This window comes from Eucyclogobius newberryi, unplaced genomic scaffold, assembly GCF_026437365.1.
Source record: "Eucyclogobius newberryi isolate DKJ021-1_F unplaced genomic scaffold, fEucNew1.0.hap1 SCAF_13, whole genome shotgun sequence".
NCBI lineage: Eukaryota > Metazoa > Chordata > Actinopteri > Gobiiformes > Gobiidae > Eucyclogobius > Eucyclogobius newberryi.
In genome coordinates this window covers 25,370,984-25,394,996 of record NW_027315757.1, presented here as the reverse complement: position 1 = coordinate 25,394,996, position 24,013 = coordinate 25,370,984, and the positions used below count along the sequence as shown (strand labels likewise).

The following is a 24,013-nucleotide window of genomic DNA, read 5'->3' as shown; positions in this document are numbered from 1 at the left end:
AAGGCTTCACATGAAGCTCACAACAGATTCAGATGAATGCTGCACTGATGAGCTCTTACATAATGGCCTGCTGCACCGGGGACAGGTCCGTCTGCACCGCGTGATGAGTGAGGACTGTCCAGGCAGGAGGACTCACCTGCCCTGTCCAGTTGTACGGCTCACGCTAAACATGAGATCTGTTTTTAATCTCTTATTAAAAGTGACTATATTGCTACTGCCCTAAACATTGTACATGATGTTTGATAATGGTATGAAATGTTTTTGACAGTAACAGACCTTGATGTGAGTGTGTTCATACTCCACTATCTGACTCAGTAACTTTCTGTGAATAGAGACGTTAGAGTCCTTCTTTGACAGAGTAATGTCTCTCTATAGAAGAAAAATAGAGGGACACACATTTCTTAGATTCAGCCGACAGACTTGTTATTTCAGCAACGCTTGTACCAGAGTCTAACCTGACTGGTGAAGAGCTTTAAGATCAGATGACACTCTCCCTGAACTTTGGACGCACTCGAACGCGGCTCCAGTTTGAACCAAGTGTCATATCCGGACACAGGCATCTCCTGCACAAATATAACAGCCGCATCAACCCAAACCATATATAAGAAAAAGAAAAAACACTCCTTTATCTACTGCAGACAGCTTATTTGTACATGTTTTCAAATAGCATCCACAGTTTGGCACTTTTGAGAGTATATTCTTTCACTCACATTCAAAGGGATGTTGATGCAGCCGAGAAAGTCGTCTGCATTCTCCTCAGATCCAGAAGAAGCAGAGCCGTTGGCGCGCACTGATTTGGCTATCTGCTTAAAATACCTTTCACAAAAGCAACCCAGATTATTTGTGTAGCATTATTCCTTCTTCTTGCTTGCTTAATTATTCCATTTCTTATACAGCCACAGGTTGTAAATAGTCTTCAAAATCGTCACTCAACCCAAGTGTGCATACGGAAAAAATACTCTTTAAAATACTTTTTAAATGTTATATACAAAAACTAATAACACTAACACTATAACAATGACTGCTACATTGACAATCAGTGGGCAATAAGTACAAATATTAAACCATCATTGTATTACTTTGATATCTACTCTACAACAACAACAACAACAACTACTACTGCTGCTGCTACTAATGTTCTGCTCTGCTGCTGCTAAATATACAGTCACGAGTATTCATAGAACCACAACCAGTACTACATTTTCTCCTCTTTGCATTATGTCTGCGGTTACTACTAAAACGTAGCTATAACTACAAGTATCATTATTATTGATTCTATATTGCTGCAACCTTTCCCATGATAAATACTACTGGGACTGCGAAAATAGTGTGTTTTCACTGGCCTTCCCTTGACCTGGTTCAGCTGCTGCTAATATACACATCTATATAGCTAATAGACTCCTATAAGACCATGTCAGGTGAAAGGACTTTGTGTCAGATGAACTCCACAAACAAGGGGCCAATGTTTTCATTCTGAGAGTCTTCGTTCTCAAGTGCATGACTCACTCTACCACAGACTAATGCCATAACTCACTAATGGGAAACTCAAAGAAAGACAAGATGTCAGTTTAATAAAGGCTCTGGACATTTAAGCACATTTTGTTAAATATTTATGAGGATTATATATAAGATTTTTTAGACGTACCTGCCCATTCCTCGAAGACCACTTATTTCATTGAGTTTTTTACATGCTTCAGCCACAGACACATCGTCGTCATGATCCCTGAAAACAAGTGAAGACTTCAACAAAACCAATAAAGCGTTTTAGCTGAAACAAAAGTATCACAATAAAAATAAATTACTTTAAAAAGGTACACAACGTAACGTTTCTGGTTGAGGATTTTCTGGTCTCCATGGAGACATTATTGCTTTGCCTAGCATTTAGAACAGTATGGCAGGAAAGCCAAGTTACAGGTCAGATCTGTGGACAGTTGAACATGCACGCTGTGGATGGTGTTGGGAAGAAACTGTAAAAATACATATTTTGTGTATTTTGTGTATCAAGTGTATTTTGGTTTTGAGAATACAATTACTTTTCTAATATCAAAGAACGGGCATTTAGGTTTCCAGCTGTACAGCCTCAGTGAGAGTGCCGCTCTTGTGGTGAGTATGTGTGGTTTTGCCTTCTCTAACCAGTGATAAATAGTAAATAAATGCAACATAAACTGTAAACCACATATAAAACTGTTTTAATCCTATGTTGTGTTTTTACACTATACTGCAAAAACAATAATACTCCAATTAAATCAAACAGTTTTAATCCTATGTTGTGTTTTTAGACTACAACATAGTGCAAGTGAAAGTTTTCCAAGTATTCAGAACTCAGTACGAAATGCATTTTAATGTAGGAAGTCAATATGTTCTAGCTAAATACATTTGGAACATTTTAGGTAAATCACTAACAGCTCCATGAAGAAAAGCAGGTGCCCCCACCAGAAAAATTACGCAGTGCACCTTTAAAAATTAGATGACACTAAAACGTACAAAGATTGTTTATTAAAATGAATAGTGAAACAATTAATAAGCCAAAAGGCAGGAATGTAATATGTTGAAGACATCTGGTGGTTAGCGTAGAGCACAGTCATCGTACCATATGTCCAGATGTAGCAGATCATTGTGGACGTCATCAATTTCACTAAAAACAGAAAAACAAGATCTCCATTTCAATTGCTATTTTAAGACACACTTGCATCTGACAATTATATTAGAAGATTAAAAGAAATTAACAGAACAATTATGAGGTTTCTCGCAAGATTTCCGCCAGTAAGTTGTGTTGACATGTAGATGAAGAAATGTGAATTTGTCTTTCAAGGATGTCGCCATTATATTGATACAGATTTACGTCAAGTTAGACATAAAATCACTCATCCTCACAAAACAAAGTGCTCCTCCCACACAGGGTTGAGTGTCTCCGGTTTGACTTCGGTCACTTGGATACATCGCGCCGGTAACACCTCTTTTGTGCTTAAACGCTTCTCCAGTTTCTCCTTCCTTTTCCTGAAGCTGAACTTTCTCTCTTTCTTCTCCTCTGTGTCATGTGGGCTTTGACCCTCCAGAATTCCCAGCATGCAATAGGGGTCACTGTATCCTGGACAGACATACAGGCACAAATTCAAACCAATTTTTGTAAGCCTTTTTGTGGTTCATTTGTTCACATTCAAGTACTTTGTATTAGATAGATTTATTGAGCACTTTGACGCCCTCACCATTGGCGTCCTTGGCCATGAGATTCTTTGCTTTTAATACAGATACTCGCAAAGAAAAGTTGGCACGCTGTAATGAAGCAAAAATAACAAATATTAGTGAACAGAGATGAACGGATCATAGAGTTACTTCTATTGCTACTACTTTAAAGCAATTTGATCAAAGTGAAAGTGGCAATACTTAAACATAATGCAGTCTTTCATTTTAGCGTTGGGTAAGACACTTTCATGTGTGTGTATTTGGTAGTATTTAGATCGGATGGGCTCTAGTAGTCACATAATGGCAGCTACATCTCAGTCTGACCCTGTCCGCCCTGGGGAAGTTGAGGCTGAAGTTTAAGAGTAACAGTGAACAACTCCGACCAAAAGCCTGTTACAACTACTGCAACCTTCACCACTGCAACAGAACTGCAACATGGCATCACTTTGCAAACACAAATACTACTACAATAACTACAACTATAACAACTGCCAATACAACAACTAATAATAATAATAATACATCTGTTTTATATAGCGCTTTTCAATGTAATAAACAACTATTACAACACTCTACAGCAACAACTACATCCACGACAAGAACAACTACAACAAAAACAACAACTACAAGGTACTACTACAACAGCTACAACTACAGCTACAGCTACAGCTACAGCTACTACAATTAATCTACTGAACAGGCATGCGGTCAGGGCAATCAAGGCAAGCAGTGATTGACCAATAAAATTAAATTACTGTGTCACAACAGCAGTGTTTTTAATAAACCTGCTGAATAAACCTGTGTAGGAATCTTGGAGCGTGTGAAGTAACAGCAAGGCCAAGTTTCAACAAACACACTTAAAACTGTATTTTAGAGACAAGTCTCTGTTTGTAGCTAAGGCTCTGTTAACGTTTCTAATGATTAGATGTAAGTTAGAAATACATGAAGTATTTTAATACCATAGCGCTAGTCATTATTGCACAAAACGTATAAGGAATTGATCGGCGAAGTCAGCCTATTTAGTCACGTCCAGTTCTATTTAGTTTATTGATATGGGAGTTTAGCTCAGTGGGATAGGTATCTGCTCATCATGTACGAGACCGAAACTCACTTTTGCATGCATGTTATCCACTAAACTACTGATCTACAGTCAGTTCCTAGTAACACACCCAGCTCCCACAACCAGTCTATATTATGTATTTGGTACAAATAACTGCAAACAACATTTTGGTGCAGTCTTGGAGTGTCTGAACATGTCTGAATTTGGATGTTTTTGGAGACCTGTGGTCTCAGACTGTGGCTCTACAGGCTTTCACTTTCACTTTATTACTGCGGCAGACACCGGACAAACTGTCAGAGCAGCACTCAGGCCCCAGCTGTGCCGAGCCCCTCACAAGAGCATTTAACACACAATACCGCCATGTGCCCACTCCACAAAATAACCCTTTACTCCGATTCAAAAGTACATCTGAAAAAAGACTGTTAATATCACAGAGAGAAACAAGTCCAAAAAGAATCTCAATTATCCAGCTAAAACTGCACTCCTTACTTAGATGGCTGAAGAGAGTTTTGTGTATACACTTTTTTGTAAAATATCTATATGTAATACTTGTTGGTTGATAGGTCACATTTTCTTGCATTGCATTTAGAGATTAGCCTCAATGAAAATGTAGTATATGTACAATTTATAAAATAATCCAACCTTAGATTCTTGTACTTTTTGAAGAATGATTTCCTGCTCCTCTTCCCCCATATCAAACACCTGAAAACATTAAGAATCATATTTTATGTAAAACCCACAAAAAGCACAAATGCATTACTGTCTATTTACATAAACAGAGTGTTTCCAAACAGCGGGATGGTGGCTGCTCTGAACAGATGTAACACAGCTGAATATTAATACGACAAGTGTGACTCCAATGTTTAATCCTCACAGGAAAACAAACACCAGCCTAATAACACGGAGTAACAGTGTCAGGAGCAGTTGTGGACCAGACTGTACCTTCAGCAGATAAGCAAACAGCTCCTCGTCACTCTTTATGTGTTCTGGAGGTGCCACGCCCACTCGGTTCACCACTGTGTACACTGCCTCCTCATAAAGTAGGTCCAACTGCAAATGACAAGTGGAACATACACTGGAACTGATGGACAAAATGACTTGCTTCCCGTCATTAATATTGGTGCCACTTTATTATGAACTGCTTTTCTTTTGAATCATTCTTGATACATTTGATTAGTATTTACTCAACCACTATATATTTGAACAAACATTTTTCCCTTTCTATGGAGCAAATATTTATGGTTGTTTCAGAAAAAAATGGAATATAGTGATTTTAGAAAGTAAATTTAGCATATTTAATTCGTTTCAAGGGATTCTTAGCTCAATTGTGAATATTCAGGTCACACAAGAACTAAAAAATAATAATCATGGTTATTTCAGAAGTATTTTTTTTTTTTTAGTCCAGTTAAGTTTATTTTGTCATTCATACATTTATGTATTTTTAAAGCGGGTCACAATCTTGAGGAATTGTAATGTGTTCAACTATAGGAAAGATGAATAAATAAATCATGTTTTTATGTATCTTAACGCTAATATATTATATCATCTTACTAAGGTCCCATCTGTTTCTTTTAAACCCAAGTATGAATATACATTGCATGTCATTAAATGATATGGACTGTAAGTCTGTCTTTTGTAGTGACATTGACACAGGTTTAAATAAGGTTCATCATAATCACCTCGGTCCGGCTGATCCGCTCTGCGATGAAGGCCTGGTCCACGTGTTCCTGAGGTGGAGGCACTGTGCACGGCCCCCTTTGGCTCTGGACAAAATCCACAGAAAAATGTTCAAAACCCTACGGCTCTAAAGGTCGGTCGAGGTGAGAGACCGAGCTTACACAAAGTGTTGAAGTCAATCAATGAGTGAAACCAGCACAAAGGAACACTAATCCAGACTTGTTCTGGTACCAAAGAACACTTCAAGTCACAAAAAGGTGCAGTATAATTGATCTGCACACTTGACAGGAAATGGTATTGCCTTCTCTTGCTTTGCTCAGGATCAGACCAGATTTGTATGCCAGATGCCCTGCATGGGGCCATCTATAGTGAGAGTGGGTTGATGAAGAGCCCAATAATATAAGTGAATGTAAAAATGTGGATTCATTATGTTGTTTCATTTTATCATATGAAACAACATATGATAAAATATGTTGTCACTGATGGTAATTGTATAATGGTGCTTTTGTGTGCTTTTTTGTAAATAATTCTAACAATCTTCTTTCAAGTTGTCATTATGGAGTATTGTTTGTAGAATTTTGAGGCAAAAGATGCCTTAATTCCTTTTTTAGAATAAGGCTGTAACATAACATACAATTTAAATACGTTCCAGATGCACTGTATGACATTTTGCTGAAATAATCAAAATACTGTAATTCTGAACACATTTGATTTATTTTAATTATGAATTGCTATTTTATGGTTTAATTGTTTTTATCGTTTTGAGACTAGTAAAATAAAATTGAGCACTTTTAGTTGTTTTTTACTGTTTTGTGTTTGTTCAGCAACTTGGGAACTGTTTCTGTATAATAAAATGGACTTGTATCTGTATTTGGACAAGCTCATAATTTAATCCTGTTTTGACTAGTTATTATGATGTGGACCTAAGGAAGACTAATGGAGATCCAAAATAAACAAAATTGTTTTAGTACACGAATTCGCTCTGAAATGTGTCATGTACAATAAAGTGTAAATTTAACAGGTAAAAAGGTAAAAACTGAAATCAAAATAAACATTGTGTAGTAATATCTAGTAATATTCAGTGTACTTTTCGTGTACTTTTGGCAGTGCAGTCACATACATAATTATGCGCCACGCTGTATGAGAAAATAACACTAAATGAATCCATGGTTATTAATCTGTATTTGCACAACCATCAGCTCTAAATGAAAGGCTTGTCCACTGGAGACAGCATGGGGAGCACGAGTTAGCAGCTTGTCACAGCTGATCCTGCCGCCCTGCGCAACCCAACCCTTCTGTCTGGACATGTCACACAGACAAATATGGCCCACTCTACATCACTATAACTACATCTACAACAAGGCTCCGGTGGATGGGGACGGACGTTACCTCGGCCTGGGCGGCACGCAGCATGTTCTCTTGCTTCTGCATGATGCCATTGACGCGTTCAAAGAATTCAGCGCTCTCCTCTGAAACCCTGCCAGAGAGGAAGAGCAGATAAAACAGGTCCAGAAATAGCATTTGAACATGTGTAAAAGAAGTCAGTATGCACGAGGATGGTTCAAAAAACACTGAACGTTTGCAGACACGTCAGGGGATCTGCCGCAAAACAGGTCGATGTAAACAGGATTTTCAAAATGCAAGTAAACCTGGCAGCTTTGACTGATTAGAATCTCCCAGATCACATAAACACATCTGAATCCTGCTGCATGTAACAGCACACTTACATCACAGAGGTATTCACCAGTACCAGGGGGAAAATGGCCAGACATATGCTTTTTAAACACAAATTATGGTCCAAGTTTGGGTCGTTTAATTATTTTAAATGAAATTAAACAAGACCGGAACTCAATGTGTTTATTAGTGACATGGAGAAATTGTGAGTGACGCAGTTCTTAGCATGTCTGAAGATCAAACGTTCATTGTGCTGTTTTATGTTCACCATGTATGAAAGTTTTTATTAGCAATTACAACTACCACTTTTTATTGCTAATGCTAAACAATGTCATATGTAAGTACAGTATATTTTTGATTCATATTGTATCTAATTCTGCAAACACAGTAGGTGTACTGCTTAACCTTGGAAGAGGGGGAAGGAAACTATACATTTTTAATTTCACCAACTATTTTTGAGCACCCCCTCTTTGCACATAAGACAGTAATGCATTTAAGATAAAGTAAAGTAATAAGAGGCTCAAAGAAAGAAACGTTAAATTAAATGAATAACTAGACGCCCTGAACATCTCTTAGCACCTCATTAGCGCCTATTTTGATCTTTGACCTGCATCCAGACTGGGACAAAATGGTCTGTCAAAAATTGTAACAAGAGGAACCTGGGGATGTTTACTGCTCATGTCCGTGCTCTGATTAGCAGGTGTGTGCGTGATGATGGCTTCTCTCTCGTCCCAGGTGTGTGAAACCCCGGCCTCCCGTTGACTCCAGTTGTCATGGAGACAGCAGAGGGACTAACTGGATAGACACCTCGGGAAACCCCCCCCCCCCCACCCCTCTCCAACTAATACACCACCCACTGTTTTCTATCGCCGTTAACTCGAGTGATAACAAGATACAATGGGCAGGCCTCACAGGAGGACATCAAAATATTAAGGTTTTTGATCACTAGATTACATGAATCTGTGTATGCAATTACGTAATGTCTAAGAGTGAGATTTGTTTGGGCAGCACCAACATATAAAATGTATTTTGACATATAGTGTCAAAATGGTAGATGTTGTTTTCAGTCGAAAAGCTCAGATACTTTAAGTAAGAAGATGACTGGTATTAAAGTTTGTGGATAGCAACAACAAAAACATGTTATAATCTTTTAATCAATTGGCCTAACCACCTTTTTTTTTGCTTTTTTACTATTTTGTGCTTCACCTTTCTGACTTTTACCATAATAAATACATACATTAATAATAATAATAATAATAATAACTTTTATTTATATAGCGCTTTTCAGTGACCCAAAGACGCTGAACATAATAAAAAAGGGGGGGGGGTATTTACAGACAGGGGGGACAACACGTACAGAACACATTAATATACAGATAAAATGAACAAGACAGAAGAAGTAGAGAGAAAAAGATGGGGATGTAACAGGGGGTAGAAGAGTAGGCAATGGGGTAGAGGAGGCTAGGGGTAGGGGAGGTCATAAGCTTGGGTGAAGAGGTATGTTTTTAGGCGGGATTTGAATGTTGTGAGTGAGGGAGAGTGGCGGACAGGTTGGGGGAGGGAGTTCCAGAGTCGGGGTGCTGTTCGGGAGAATGCTCTGTCGCCAAAAGTTTTGAGTCGGGATGTTGGTGCAGCCAGGGTGAGAGAGGAGGAGGATCGGAGAGCTCGGGTGGGGCGGTGGGGGATGAGGAGGTCAGACAGGTAGGGGGGGGCAAGGTGGTGAAGAGCTTTGAAGGTGAGGAGGAGTATTTTAAAGTTTATGCGCTGCTTGATGGGGAGCCAGTGGAGAGAGCGGAGAACGGGAGTGATGTGATCACGGGACCGGGTGTGGGTGAGGAGGCGGGCTGCGGAGTTTTGGACCATTTGGAGTCTGTGGAGGGAATGGGAGGAGATGCCAGTGAGGAGGGAGTTGCAGTAGTCGAGGCGGGAGGAGATGAAGGCATGGATGAGGGATTCAGCAGCGGGGAGGGTGAGGCAGTGTCGGATTTTGGCGATGCGGCGGAGGTGGAAGTATGAGGTCTTGACGATGTGGCTGACATGGGGAGTGAAGGAGAGGGTGGGGTCCATGATGACACCGAGATTGCGTACCAGGGTAGAGGGGGTGATGGTCGAGGTGTCGATGCTGAGTGAAAAGGGACCAGTTTTATTGAGAGTGGATTTGGTGCCAATGAGGAGGAGCTCTGTTTTGTCACTGTTCAGTTTGAGGAAGTTGAGACATTAGGAGATACATTCATACATACATAAAAATACACATTTCAATTTGTTTGGTATCCATGGGTTTCACAGAATGATGAGAAATTAAGGCCGTTGCCATAGTAATGAACACTTTAAACCAAAATATTACATCTTCAAAGTCATAAGAAGAAGCTGAAACCATTGAGAACGTGGGTCTCAGCGTTACCAGGACTTATTGTTATATTAAAAATCAAACCAACCCGGGGCCCTATGTAAAAATAGCCTCCCCTAGTGCTATTTCTGTAGTCACATCACACAGATGGGAAAACAAAAGGCTGCCCAATCTGGGAAAGTTGATTCATATTCCCTGTGAAAAAGATAAAGCCCAGTCCCACTGAAACTAGTCTGAAACTTGCTGTGCTAAATGTCAGATCCTTATGTAACAAATGACTCTTAATTAATAATTGTATTTCTTCTTCTAATCTTGATTTTATGTTTTTAACTGAAACATGGCTTGACAAAAACACAGGAAATGTAGTTCTGATAGAATCTGCTCCACCCAACTTTAAGTTTGAATCTGAAACACGAGAAAACAAAAAAGGGGGTGGAGTCTGTGCTATCTTTAGGGATGAAATAATTACCCGCAGGTTGTCTTTGGGGGTGTTTTCCTCATTTGAGTATGTATCCTTTAAAATGGAGCTAAAACAGTCTCCATCCATTTTCTTCATTGTTTTATACAAGCCTCCCCAGCACTGCCAAAGTTTTATTGATGATTTTACTGAGATGCTTTCAGTCGTATGCACAGACTTTGATGGTTTGGTCATTACAGGTGATTTCAATGTGCATGTTGATAATATTTGTGACAGAAACGCTAAAGAGCTTGACGCTGTCCTTGAAACCTTCAGTCTTACTCAGCATGTGAGAGGGCCCACCCACAGCAGAGGGCACACTCTAGATCTCATAATTACAAAGAGGGTAAATATTTCAAATGTCAATGTGGTCGATGCTGCTTTGTCTATTTTTCCCAAGGAAGTGTCTACAGAGCCACGGCGCGCGGCCGAAACTGCTAGGCTATTTTGTGCCGCGGCTCCTGAAACTGATGGGCTATTTGACCGTGCCGCGGCTCTGTAGCCACGGCCTTTTCCCAAACCACCAGCTGGTCCTCCAGTTGTTCAGAGGAGACACATAAATGATGGCACAGGTACACTGTTTATGGAAATGAGAAACTTTGAAAATATCTCATGTTCTAATGTAAATGGTTTGTTGAACTCTGTTACATCTAGTGTTTTGAATGTTCTAGACACCATTGTCCCTATGAAGGCTAAAATGGTTAAAAATAAGCAGAAGGCGCCGTGGAGAAATGATGATTCGGTCAGGGCACAGAAAAGGGAGTGCCGCAGGGCCGAACGGAAATGGCGCAAGTCAAAGCTCCAGGTTCAAAAAGAGATTTACAAAGAGAAGCTGAACATGTACAACCTAATCTTATGTAGAACTAGGGAAAGATATTTTTCTGAAATAGTGTGTCCTGTTTGCCACAGTAAACAGATTAACAAACCCTCCAGCTCAGCTGCCGTTAGAACTAATTTCCACATCCAAGTGTAATGAGTTTGCATTATTCTTTAATGACAAAGTTCAGGGCATTAAAAAGCAATAAATCCCACAATGCAAAAAAATACCTTAAAACAAAACTGTCCAGGAGATCATCACCAGTCTGAGTTCATCTACATGCTGCCTCGATGTGTTACCCACCAGATTTCTAAAGTCTGTGCTGTACAATCTACTTGCACCACTCACTCACATAGTTAATAGTTCGCTTCAATCTGGAACATTCCCAATGTCTTTGAAAACTGTGGTCCTAAAGCCTCTCCTAAAGAAGAGCAGTCTTGATGTCGCAGTAGTAATTACCGGCCCATCTCTAATCTGCCATTTTGGGGCAAAGTCCTTGAAAAGGTTGTCTACCAACAGCTCACAGATTTACTCTTAATAAACAACTCATTTGATGTTTTTCAGTCAGGTTTCGGACCTCATCACAGCACTGAGACTGCTCTTGTCAAGGTAACAAATGACATCCGCCTGAACACTGACACGGGCAAAGCCTCAGTCTTAATTCTGTTAGATCTGAGTGCTGCGGGTCAGTCCTGGGTCCCCTTCTGTTCAACCTCTACATGCTGCCGTTAGGTCAGTTGATACGCAGTGAAAATGTGTCCTATCACAATTATGCAGATGACACTCAGATCTATGTTTCACTGTTGGCAGGTGAATATGGACCAGTGGATTCAACAGATCAGTTTGTGGATGCAAAACAACTTTCAGACTGAAATCATCATTTTTGCCACAGAAACAAAGAGAAAGTGTTAGTGGTCACCTCCAGAGTCTTGCTCTAAAACCTCAGACTTGAATTTTAACAGCCACATCAAATCAATAACATCAGCAGCTGTTATCCATCTAAAAACATTGCCAAAATCAAAAATATAGTGTCTGAACCAGATTTGGAGAGACTTATCCATGCGTTTGTCTCCAGTAGTTTAGACTACTGTAACGGCCTGCTCACTGGTCTCTCCAAACGAGCTGTAAAACAGCTGCAGTACATCCAGAACGCTGCTGCTCGGGTCCTGACTAGAACCAGGAAGTATGATCACATTAGTCCTGTTCTCAGGTCTCTGCACTGGCTCCTTGTGGCTCAGATAATCGACTTTAAAGCAGCTCTGCTTGTGTACAAGTCTCTCCATGGCCTAGCACCAAAGTACATCTTGGATATGTTAGTGCCATATGAACCATCTCGGACTCTCAGGACCTCAGGGACTGGCCTCCTGCTGGTGCCCAGAGTCAGGACAAAACATGGGGAATCTGCGTTTCAGTTTTATGCAGCTAAAATCTGGAACATTCTTCTTGAAGATGTGAGACAGGCTTCTACTCTGACAATGTTCAAATCTAAGCTAAAAACAGTTTTGTTTAGCTGTGCATATGACTGAAAGGAATTTTCTTTGCACTCTTCTCTTTTATGGCTTAAATTGTTTTTAATTTTATTGTATTTCTGTTTCTGTAATTTCTTTGTGATTTTAATGCATTTTTCCTGCTGTGTGAAGCACATTGAATTGCCTTGTGTATGAAATGTGCTCAACAAATAAACTTGCCTTGCCTTTAAAAAAATGCCCTCACCCACACAGTTAAACAGTATTAGCCTCTGCCCAGCATTTAGGATTTTTTGGCATCATCAAATCGCCTCACAGGAAAGCCACATCTTACAAACAATTTCTGGGTTACAAATCGTACGCTTCAACCAATTGAGTTAAGCGTGGCAAGAAGAACCCCCCCCCCCCCCCCGAGTAGAAGCCTTACGTAACACAGCCCCAATCCTCTCTAAAGCCTTCACCAGCCTCTCCCTCCCTCTCGCTGCGGGGTATCTCTGGCAGACTGTATGCAAATGAGCGGTCCGGCCCATCGCCAAAACTCCGGGATCTGCCAAGCTGTCTGTCTCCCAGCCTCCGTCGGCCCCCCCTGTGCCTCAGCTCCCATCACATTATGCAAACGGGGGCAGAGTCCATGGAGACACCCCTTTATTAGCCGCAATTTATAGTAGTGGGACAGGTATAGCGAGGCCTTTACGCTCTCAGTGAGGCGGGGGACGAACCCCTGAGGTACAGACCGAACCGAATCCTAGTCACGCTGCACAGACCGGTCCAGTTTCGAGCACTGCCAGATCCAATCAAAGCTATAATATTCCGCTGCGCACATCTCCTTGTCGAGCAAATGAAAACAAGAATTCAATTTGGTCTCACTGATATTATTCCAGAAATGTGTTTTTTCGACACTTTGATCCGAGGCAGGGATTGGCAAAACAACAAAAACAAAAAGGAAGCTGGATCTGCGTCTTGCACGGTTACTGTTGCTATGCTTGTTAGCTTTGTCCACAATATGTCAATGCAACTTGTGTATGAGAAAGGTCAATACGCGGCGTAGACATTGCCGTGTTTGGGCTAAATGGATAACCAGTGTTTAAGTTTCTCTGGGTTTTTACTTTCTTTACCCAAATGTCATTCCCGTGTAAACAAATGAAGACACAGGCAGAGCACAGCAGGTGGTCTGTGGTTAGTGGTTTTAAAGGACATGGGTGCCGCATTGAATAGACTTTCCTTGTTCAGATGCCAATTAAAACAATTCAATTAAACTGTTGCATTTAAGGACTAAATTGAACTGGATTTTGTCCCGTTATCAACATTATTTCACGTTGTTGGATTTCATTTTCCAGCTGACCAATGTTACCAGCCAATACCGCACGCTTTGACACTTTACAAAGCCGTCTTCCCGATTTCAAATGGGCATGATTGACAGTCGGAATAACCAATCAGAGAAACACATGGTTTGTTCGTCTTTAAACAATCGTGGCGGCTTACGAGGGAGAAATTAAAAGAAAAAATAACACATAGGATTGAGAAACTATTCTAATTTTTGCAGAATGAAGTATTTGAAATAAATGTTATATTTTATTCTGAATATTATGAGAATACTCTGCATTTGAGAGACACGTGATACAGATTAGCAGTTGTGGTAGTTTTTGTTTTTTGTACTTATGTATCTGGTTCTATTTTACCATATTCAACAAATTATTAGACTTGCCACAAATATAAGATGACTAAGTGCTAAATTGATTGATCCTGGTTAAATATATCTACAATAAGAGCATACAATTTAGGTTGAATCTCTATATTTTCCAACATGTTTCTGCCTTGTTTAATCACTGAATGACTCGTGGAAGCCAGCTCCTCTGACGTTACTTGGATGGCCTTTTGTCTTACACTGTGTGACTCACGAGTACGTTTTAAACCAATAAGATCCCGTTTGATTGTAAGAACTTCGCATTTCTCCGTTTCTTGCCACATTTTTCAGTTTCCTCACGACGTGGCCTCCACTTCTGTCACTCAAACAGCTTGTGGATTTGTACAGACAGTCTGCTGCCTTTTGTTTGGGGCTTTGGGGAACGGTGTGTTCATGAGCAGAAATAAAGTCCAACTCATTACAACTCTGCCTCGCGATGATACAACATCTCCAAAATGATTATCTTTGTACCTTTGTATTTTCCGGCTTTCAGCATGCTCACGCCGTTGTAATAACAATCTGATTTGATGTTGCTAGGGGACAAGTCTATTTTTTACCCACAAGTTATTTGCTGAAATGTGTTTAAAAGAAGCAATTAGTCTTTCATTTCCTTGTACAGAGCAATAAATACAGTAAACCCCCATGAACTAGTTTGTTAAGTGTTTAAACAAAACTAATTGCAGTAGAGTGGATGTGATGGGCGCAGTGTTAGGGCTGGGCAATTAATTGTAATAAACTCAAGAGCTAATTGTTTGTAGATCGCTTTTATATGCTTACTTTTAAAAATGTACATGCAGCATGTGGTTTGGAGCAGAGTTCAAACTTTGGAAGGATAAACAGGGTTATGGTGTGTGTAAAATGACACTAGAGAGGGGTTATTTCAAAAGTATACATTGTAGACTCTACAATGTCTTTTGTGTCATAACGCCCGTACAGTCATATATGCAGCTATAATGTGAAGTAATAATACTATAATACAATTTGTTGCTATATTAGCGTTTTCTATTTGTAGACTTTTTCATTGATCCTGCCCATCCCATACCTTATTCCATCACAGGCACAAATAGTGGGTTTGATGTATTTCTTGAGGTTAAATAACAATGAACATAAACACAGTTATGCAGTAAGATTATATGTTAAAAATAGAGTAAATGTTATCACATTTTACCATAAATCAAAGTATATCCTAATTTTACAGTATAAAAATCTATGACAATAAACAGTAAATGTCTTGTCTTCAATGATGGGCAGCGCTTTTAATTGATGTACAACAGGATGTGCAGACTTGAGTGGCAGAAGTGGAATGGTCAGACCGCATTATCATGTCTCTGTGCAGTAATTATTACATGAACTGTACCCAGAGGTCTAAGGGAACAGTAATGAGATTTATGTTTGATGAGGTCAAGGGCCGGCATTTCAAGAATGTCTTGTGTCAATGAGACGTCTCTCTTTCATAGTTTATCCAGTAATATAGGGAAATATAGACAATACTTTTCACCTATATTGTACTTGAATGAATTGTTTACAGTGACATTGTCTAATTTACAACCACAGATAAACAATGGATTTGTCACAGTCTGGGATATGTCTACTACTAAAGACATGGTATGCTGTCTGATTTGACTAATTATATATATATATATATATATATATATATATATATATATATATATATATATATATATACACATATATATACACACGCACACGTTCACTTTCACTTTCATTCACTAAGAGCAATTCAGAGTTGCCCTAACCCAAGATTCCACCCAGAGAGATCATGTGATGTTGGTTTGGCCCAGGAATCAAACCAATAATCTCCTTATTATTCAATAATGAAAAAAGTTGTTATTTGATTTTTTGTTTTTTTGTTTTTGGTGTTCAAGTTTCCTCAAAGACAGACTAGATTATTCATTCTAGTGTTGCCCCTGTATATTTCCATAAATTTGCTGTGAAAACACAAAAATATGTATCTGAATATGCATCAGCGTGCTTCTAATCATTGTATGCAAATGAGAGCGAGTTATTCAGCCCTTAATTCAAAGTCATGACATAAATGTTGACACACAGGAGTCACATCCGTGAATGAGAATGAGAAGAGACCCAATTCCTAAAACAAAACAGACACAACTAAATTGGTGACTCTTGAAGATGACAACTCGGCTAGTGAACAAATTATATTAAAATCCTCATTGGCGATCTTGTCAGCAGTATAATCACTAGGGCCTGACCCATATAATGGTCGGCCGATATTGTCAGCCGATATTTGAGAACTATCGGCTAAAGGCCAAGCTCTGGCCAATATGGCGAAAATTCCACCTGGGCTTGTTACACATACATTTAAACCTCAGACTCTCGAGAAAACAACCATCTAAATTACTGACAGATTTATGTGATCATATTTAGCACAGCTCTATTTTTCTGTGCAGTAGTTTGGTTGTGTGTCTGAGATGCCGTAGTGCAGCTGAATGCAGCTCCAGAATGACCTTTTGTGCGCTCTGACCATTCATGACTGACTGAGACAGCGCTGGATCAACAACTAACTCAAGTTAGAATTAAAAACAAATCTTATTTGTGAAGAGTTGGGATCTGATGTGTGTTGTAAATGTTGCTGCTTTGCTTCTTCCGTTCACTCTGGTTAGTGCTTAGCACATGAAGTACCACAACACTGTAAACATTGCCTTTGCTCTCATTGGCTACTGTGAAGTCATTATGGCTGTATTTTACTAGACTGACATTGACATGTAAACGTGTCGTGAATAGAGATGTTAATGGGTGGAATTTATGTATATTAATTACCGCGGCACACACAAACATTCAGCCTTTAAAATGTACTATTGAGATGCAGAATAACAGTAAATGATGCCATAATAAATCCAATTTAAAATGAAGAGAACCTGACACACTTTATAATCAGCAGCCAATAAACTGTTTATTTTACATTACTAAATAGATCAGCAGTTTAACAATTATTCCCGATTACTAAGAATGTGACCAAACAACAGTGAAATCTTACATTTTATTCCATTCTCGTGGTCTAATTTTTTTTTTTTGTGACTGGCTTTACTAAACCTAACTTTCTGAAATACAAAAGAAAAAAGTTAAATGTGACAAAAGCCAGCCATAAAAAAGTTATATACATTTAGGTCTATTTTTCACCGATTTGAGAACTCAAGCGACTGCTGGGGACGAGCCAGAAAGAGGCTGCAGGTGAGAAGTAGGTGCGTTCTATGATTGACATGTGAATGAACTACTCGGCTGTCCACGCCACGAGGAAATGAAACTCAGATTTGGCGCCAAAAAATCCTCCACAATTCCTTTAATATTGTTTCTAAAACTGTCATGATTATCATTTTTATATAATAATCTGGTCATCCCTAATCGCCACCTCCAACTTCCTAATACATCGGCCTTGTATTGGAATGGTGGTGCAAGTCCGTGATTATGACGCGCCCTTGTGAGAAGCCCCTGTCTATTTGCAGATCCGAGGTAAGGATATACTGTAGACTGTTCTCTAGCTAAAAACTGCGGGAATCAATCAAAAAAACACTTTGGGCACATATATGAGGCACAAATAGCACTGTAAGAAGGTTAAAAGCTCTGAAAAGTCGATTTTGCATGATATGGGACCTCACAAGAAATCACAGGACTGTATTGAAAACATGACCTTCTTTGTGTGGCTGCAGCTCATGCTCGGGAGACCTCAGCGATGGTGGAAAGACTTGTAAGCGAGCTGCCCAAACACACTGGGTCTCATTTGCAAATCCTCCATTTGAGGCGAGCGCAGGTGGATCAGCTGCAGTCAGAACGAACAACAAAGATTAACAAGCAGCGTCTAATGGTAAGGGCACCGTGAGTGTCACCGGCACGGCTAAGGCACGACGGGGAGGCCGTGCAGCGCGGTGGAGCATGGGAAATGAGAAGAGCAGTGAATATAATGACCATAAAACACAGACAATTTCTCACTGGAGGTAAATTGATCAGGGATAACATCATTGATGGGTTAATGGGATAATTACAGGTTTGTTTTATAATTTTTGTGATGAAGACAGAGAGAATTCTGCCCCTTGTGGTCATTATGGATGTCAATATTAATTGGTTAATGGACAAAACTTCGTCACAATATAATAACCCTCATAATTAAAAAGGAAAAAATAAGTCATTTCAATTCTATAAAAAAAAGTAATCGTAAATGTATTCCTGTTTATGTCACATTAACTTTACTTCATACAGAAAGTTACATTTTATAAATTGAGTCATGGAGAAAAGGTGATCTTGATGGGGCTGAAACAAGCTTATTGATTAATTGCAACTAATCTATATTCTACTGATTTATTACGTACTTGAAAAAAATTTATCTGACTATTCACAGACTCCTAAACATGCCATGTTCTGAGAGAAGCAAAGCAGGAATTACATCGAAATGAGACAGAAAACATGTAAATTTTGTATTTTTGGTCAAAAAACTATGACTATGGTCTCAAGCAGCATCACTTTATCTTCTGTTGGGTCAAATTGAGAGAATATGTCACACTCGCAATCCAAACAATTGATTAACCAAAATAATAACCACAAGATTAATTGAATAAAATAATTGCTGGTTGTAGCCCTAGCTGTGAATAATACTACATCAAGTATTTCACTGTTGTTATAAACTTGTGAGGTTTCTTCTCACAATAATCATAACACTCAAATTTCATATTATGATTCCCTAAAAAGTGCACTATGTAACTGCTCTGGTGAAGGGTCGGCCACCAGCTCATCTCCATGGAAATCTCATCGCTTTGCCTGGAATGTTCTGCATTAAAATCCATTTTGCATTTATTCAATTACAGGTATTTTTAGTGCCAAATAAATACCTTGAAAAACTTGTATTGCTTTCGTGAGCGGCATCGCCTCTCCACAGCTCTGACCTGTAACTTGGCCTGGTGGTGCTCCACGGAGACAGATATGTTTAGTGTCGAACTGTGTGGAACATTCTAGGCAAAGCAATGACAGCTTCATGGAGTAAAGCAAGTGGCCAAATCTCCATGAAAAAGTTACACGGTGCAACTTTAATGATCAGGTGAAAATGAGGCACTACTGAGTCTCAAATTGTTGATGAAGTTGTTTTTGTTGACGACAGCCGACTGCAAAGGTACATTTACCGCCATCTACTTTATTCTTGTGATTTGGTTCTGAATTAGCATAGATCAGCATAAGCATCTGACAATAATCAATCACTCAATCAATCAATCAATCAATCAATCAATCAATCAATCAATCAGTAATCAATACTCAGTGGCCTTGTAAATGTATGGAAACTGCAAAGTGAGACTAGAGTTGACTCATAACACAATAATTTCAACTGATCCCATGTAAGGTTATCCTCCACGTTAAAAATAGCCGGCGCTGTCATTGTGAGTATGTTTGCATCGGCAGCCGTGTTTAGGTTGCTATAGAAACCCCAGGTTCATACTATTACTTTCTGCTTCAAAACAAGACAAGGTAGAAAAAAAATCAAGAGCTGATTTAACCTACTCTACCTCATTTGTTGCTACCTCACAGAAGCAGAGAAGAGAAAAAAAGGCTTTAACAAGAAGAATAACAAGAACAGATTCAAGGAAAAGACTCCTGGGTCATACATGTGAATGTTACAATAGTCACTTTCACATTATGATTTTGGTTGTAGGATGTGGTCGCAGATAAGCATCATTTAGTTGCATGTGCATTTTAGATAATGCAATTTGACAAAACAAGCCAAAGAGTACACAAATGTCAGGCTTTTAGGTTATTGCCCCACAGTTGTAAATGCTTTTACTTTATTCAAGAAAGGAGAATTTGATCTCCCTTCAGACTGAGACCCGCAATAGTATGTTTGAAGAGACCTTGTTGAAAACAATACATCTAAACTCAACTTTGGAACAGTTTTAAACCACACTGTGCTTTGCTCAGCCACTTCAGCGTAGCAGCATCATCTTTAAGCTTATTCCACTGAGTGCTATGGTATTGAATAAAGTATCTCTTTGCCGACAGTGATAGTGAACTTTACTATGTACTAATATTACATTTTTCTCTGGTCAATGACTGCATATTTTTAGTGCAGGTCGAGTATCCCACAATGCATCAACAGTGGACAGCAACGGCCATCTTAAATCAAATTAGACAAATTACTAGTACTAGAGTTATCAGTGGTGATTTCATACTTGTCGTTATTCAGTCCTAAAGTCATGTGGGATGTGGACTTACCATATCCTACGTTTGTGTGGCGGGGGCAAGGGGTTTGAGACAGAACCTTAGGGAAATTTTTGAAATCCCTGTAGATGTGAGCTGCAATTAATCAAGTTTGAGATTCAGTTATTTCTAATCATCAATGAGGTCCACAACAGTGATGCAGCTCCTGCCATGTTGGCGTTCTCGGTCCTGTTCCAGGCTACACCATTTATTCAACCTGCCCCATGTCCCTTAAAAATGCAATGTCAATATCTGAACGCTCTAAAGCTTTAAACCTTAGTGACACTGCATTTTGACTAATTAATTAGCCGAGAAGACTAATAATAATATAAAATGAACAGGGAGTTTGAGTCTTTCCTTTGCTTCCTTTCCCTCTCTTGAGTGCTACTGTGCACAAGAAGCAGGAGCAGAGATGTTCTCTCAATGTTAATCTGCAAAATGCTGTGTAGTAATGTTAGTTAGTTGACATTTCCAACACTCATACATACAGAGAAACTGCCTGGTTTCAATTTATAGATTATTACAGGTTCAGAGTCAGACACTCACTAACCTCTACTTCCCCTCTCCTCGCTTTTAAAAACATTAAACAGTTTAAGATTTAAACAATTTAATTTTTCATTTCCTCCGTGAACCCATTCCACAAAGTAACCCACTGAAATACACACGGATTTTAAACTGGCTTTGTGCTGGATACAGTTTATGAATACCTTTTAGAGTGAATCTGTAATGAGCATCTCTATCTAAAAATAGATGTTGAATGTAAAGTGGAAGAGAGGTTTGCAATGCTCTAAACATGCTTTGAGCAGTTTTATAATCAAAAAAACATATAACATTAACTCATATTTTTTAAGAAAAAGCTGATTGGTCTAATTGCTCTTTTTTGGAGCGTAATCAGAGGCAATAAATTTGTATTATATAAACTTCTAAGCAATAATTTAAGTTGACTTATTTATTATAAATAAGTCATATAATAATAGTAACACATTTTGACTAAGCCCATGACTCTTCATGACACCAACACATTTAGCAGCTTTTGAATGTAAATGGATTATGTGGGATTTCCAGGAAATCTTTTGATCTAAAACTACACCTAAAAACACATTGTGCTGGACTCTTTCAATAATTGAACCATCAATCAGTTTTACAGATTCATAATAGCATAAGTAATGTTAATGGAGACCCAAGCTCAATGAGGAACAGAATTTAGATGAGCTAAATATGAAAGATACATGTGCAGTTCAGACATGTAAGACAGTGGTCAGCCTTTTATAAGATGCCCCAAAGGAAATTATAATTTGAAAAGATAACTCGCATTCTGCCAGTGAAAGCATATGGTTTGTTGTGTTAAATGGAAATTATTAAAAGTCTGTCTTGTTTGTGAAATCAATACTGAAAGCCATTTTTATTTTGTTTTTTGAAAAGAAAAAGTTAAATCAAATCAAAAATTGAGATTGATCGATATGAGGAAAACAATACTTTTTTTCTCCATATCGCCCTGCTATAGTCACATGTGACATGTTCTGTCGGTGGTGTACCTGTGTGGTAAAGGGGCGGGGCTTACCTCTGTGATAGAGACTGTGGGTGTACCTGTGTGGTAAAGGGGCGGGGCTTACCTGCGTGGTAGAGACTGTGGGTGTACCTGTGTGGTAAACGGGCGGGGCTTACCTGTGTGGTAGAGACTGTGGGTGTACCTGTGTGGTAAAGGGGCGGAGCTTACCTCTGTGATAGAGACTGTGGGTGTACCTGTGCGGTAAAGGGGCGGGGCTTACCTGTGTGGTAGAGACTGTGGGTGTACCTGTGCGGTAAAGGGGCGGGGCTTACCTGTGTGGTAGAGACTGTGGGTGTACCTGTGCGGTAAAGGGGCGGGGCTTACCTGTGTGGTAGAGACTGTGGGTGTACCTGTGCGGTAAAGGGGCGGGGCTTACCTGTGTGGTAGAGACTGTGGGTGTACCTGTGCGGTAAAGGGGCGGTGCTTACCTGCGTGATAGAGACTGTGGGTGTACCTGTGCGGTAAAGGGGCGGTGCTTACCTGCGTGATAGAGACTGTGGGTGTACCTGTGCGGTAAAGGGGCGGTGCTTACCTGCGTGATAGAGACTGTGGGTGTACCTGTGTGGTAAAGGGGCGGGGCTTACCTGCGTGACAGAGGCTCGGGAACATGTGTGAGGGGGCTGCTGTGAGTGGGAGTGGGTGGGTCCCGTCTACTCCTCAGGGATTGGCTTCTCTGCACCTGCCGCAGCACACTGCTCTTCAGGTCTAGCAGTGTTGTCATGGTGTTGTCCTGGGAAACAGGCGAAGAGTGTGGTCAGTAAAATTAGAAACATGTAATTACTATCTTATATCAATATGGGAATCTAACATTGTGATGCGAATAGAAAGTAACTGTGGTCACTTTAACTTTAGCACTGAACTCATGAACTGCCGGTGCAAGACAACATTTCTAATCAGGTTCAACAGAGGCAAATAGCTATAGTATTCCACATTAGCATAAAAGCCTCTCTCGATGATCTTTAAGTGTTTGTGAATGACAATGTTTGCACACACAATAATTATTTTGTTGGACTGTGAAATTATGCCCATAAAGGAATCGGCATTATTCAGCTATGGCAAGTCAAGGGTTAAGATACACGCAATCAATCCCAAGGGAAATTTAATCTCTGCATTTGACCCATCGTTCAATGTTGCTAGGGCAATCTGACAGGAGCGGTGAGCTGCTTGGTTTCATGGGGGAAAAGACACCCAGACACAGGGAAAAACATGGAAACTCCTCACAGAAATGCCCAGTCTGGCCCTGGTTTACTCTATAATCTATCATAGAAACCCTGGGACCAGAGCCCAAATGTAGCTTACAAACAATTGTCCCTCTTGCTTTACTAAAAATGAAAGAAAAAAAAAAACACCATAAGTAGTGGTATCATTAAAAAGGACCTTGATTTTTTATTTTTTTTTGTCAAATGAAGGGCTTTTTTTGGTAGTATTTCAGACAGAGGAGAACTGGAATGTCTGATGGAAGCGGTGGGGCTAAATCTATGAGAGGTGGGAATACATTAAATTTGAGGGACTCTTTTAGAATAATCAGCTGCATAATGATGCCCCCCTGACTCTTAACATAATTTGTCTTCCTCCACTTGGAAAAGGTGTGTGCTATTTCTGTCTGACTCACTATTTATCCTCAGACTTCATGTTTTTGCCACTGGAGTCAAAGAGCTTTATTCTGAGAGTGTTATAAAATATGTAATTGGGGCAGAACACAAAGCCAAGTCTAATACAAATCCATGTTGAACAATACTATAGTTAACATCACTGTGGTATTGACAATGCTATCATTATTAGCTATTATTTTTTTCATACAGATGTAGTTTTACCCTCAACAGGTGTGAAGTGAATGAATAATGCAATGTTAAGTGGCTAAAAAGTGCATTATTATAATTAGGCTG

At 39.5% G+C, this 24,013-nt stretch overlaps 1 protein-coding gene across 1 annotated transcript in view; it reads right to left on the bottom strand.

Annotated features, from left to right (window-relative positions):
• The window catches only part of baiap3 (BAI1 associated protein 3), a 43,081-nt gene extending 20,225 nt beyond the window's left edge, over positions 1 to 22,856 (bottom strand). The window contains exons 1-13 of the mRNA XM_072443047.1: positions 22,712 to 22,856; positions 7,310 to 7,397; positions 5,923 to 6,006; positions 5,186 to 5,293; positions 4,886 to 4,945; positions 3,207 to 3,273; positions 2,875 to 3,088; positions 2,591 to 2,635; positions 1,646 to 1,723; positions 711 to 816; positions 456 to 563; positions 277 to 369; positions 60 to 163 (exon numbers count right to left, since the gene is read on the bottom strand). Of these exons, the coding sequence (XP_072299148.1) occupies positions 60 to 163; positions 277 to 369; positions 456 to 563; positions 711 to 816; positions 1,646 to 1,723; positions 2,591 to 2,635; positions 2,875 to 3,088; positions 3,207 to 3,273; positions 4,886 to 4,945; positions 5,186 to 5,293; positions 5,923 to 6,006; positions 7,310 to 7,397; positions 22,712 to 22,848 (1,292 nt within the window). The 5' untranslated portion in view covers positions 22,849 to 22,856. The remainder of the gene's footprint in view (positions 1 to 59; positions 164 to 276; positions 370 to 455; positions 564 to 710; positions 817 to 1,645; positions 1,724 to 2,590; positions 2,636 to 2,874; positions 3,089 to 3,206; positions 3,274 to 4,885; positions 4,946 to 5,185; positions 5,294 to 5,922; positions 6,007 to 7,309; positions 7,398 to 22,711) is intronic.
• Positions 22,857 to 24,013: the final 1,157 nt, after the last annotated feature.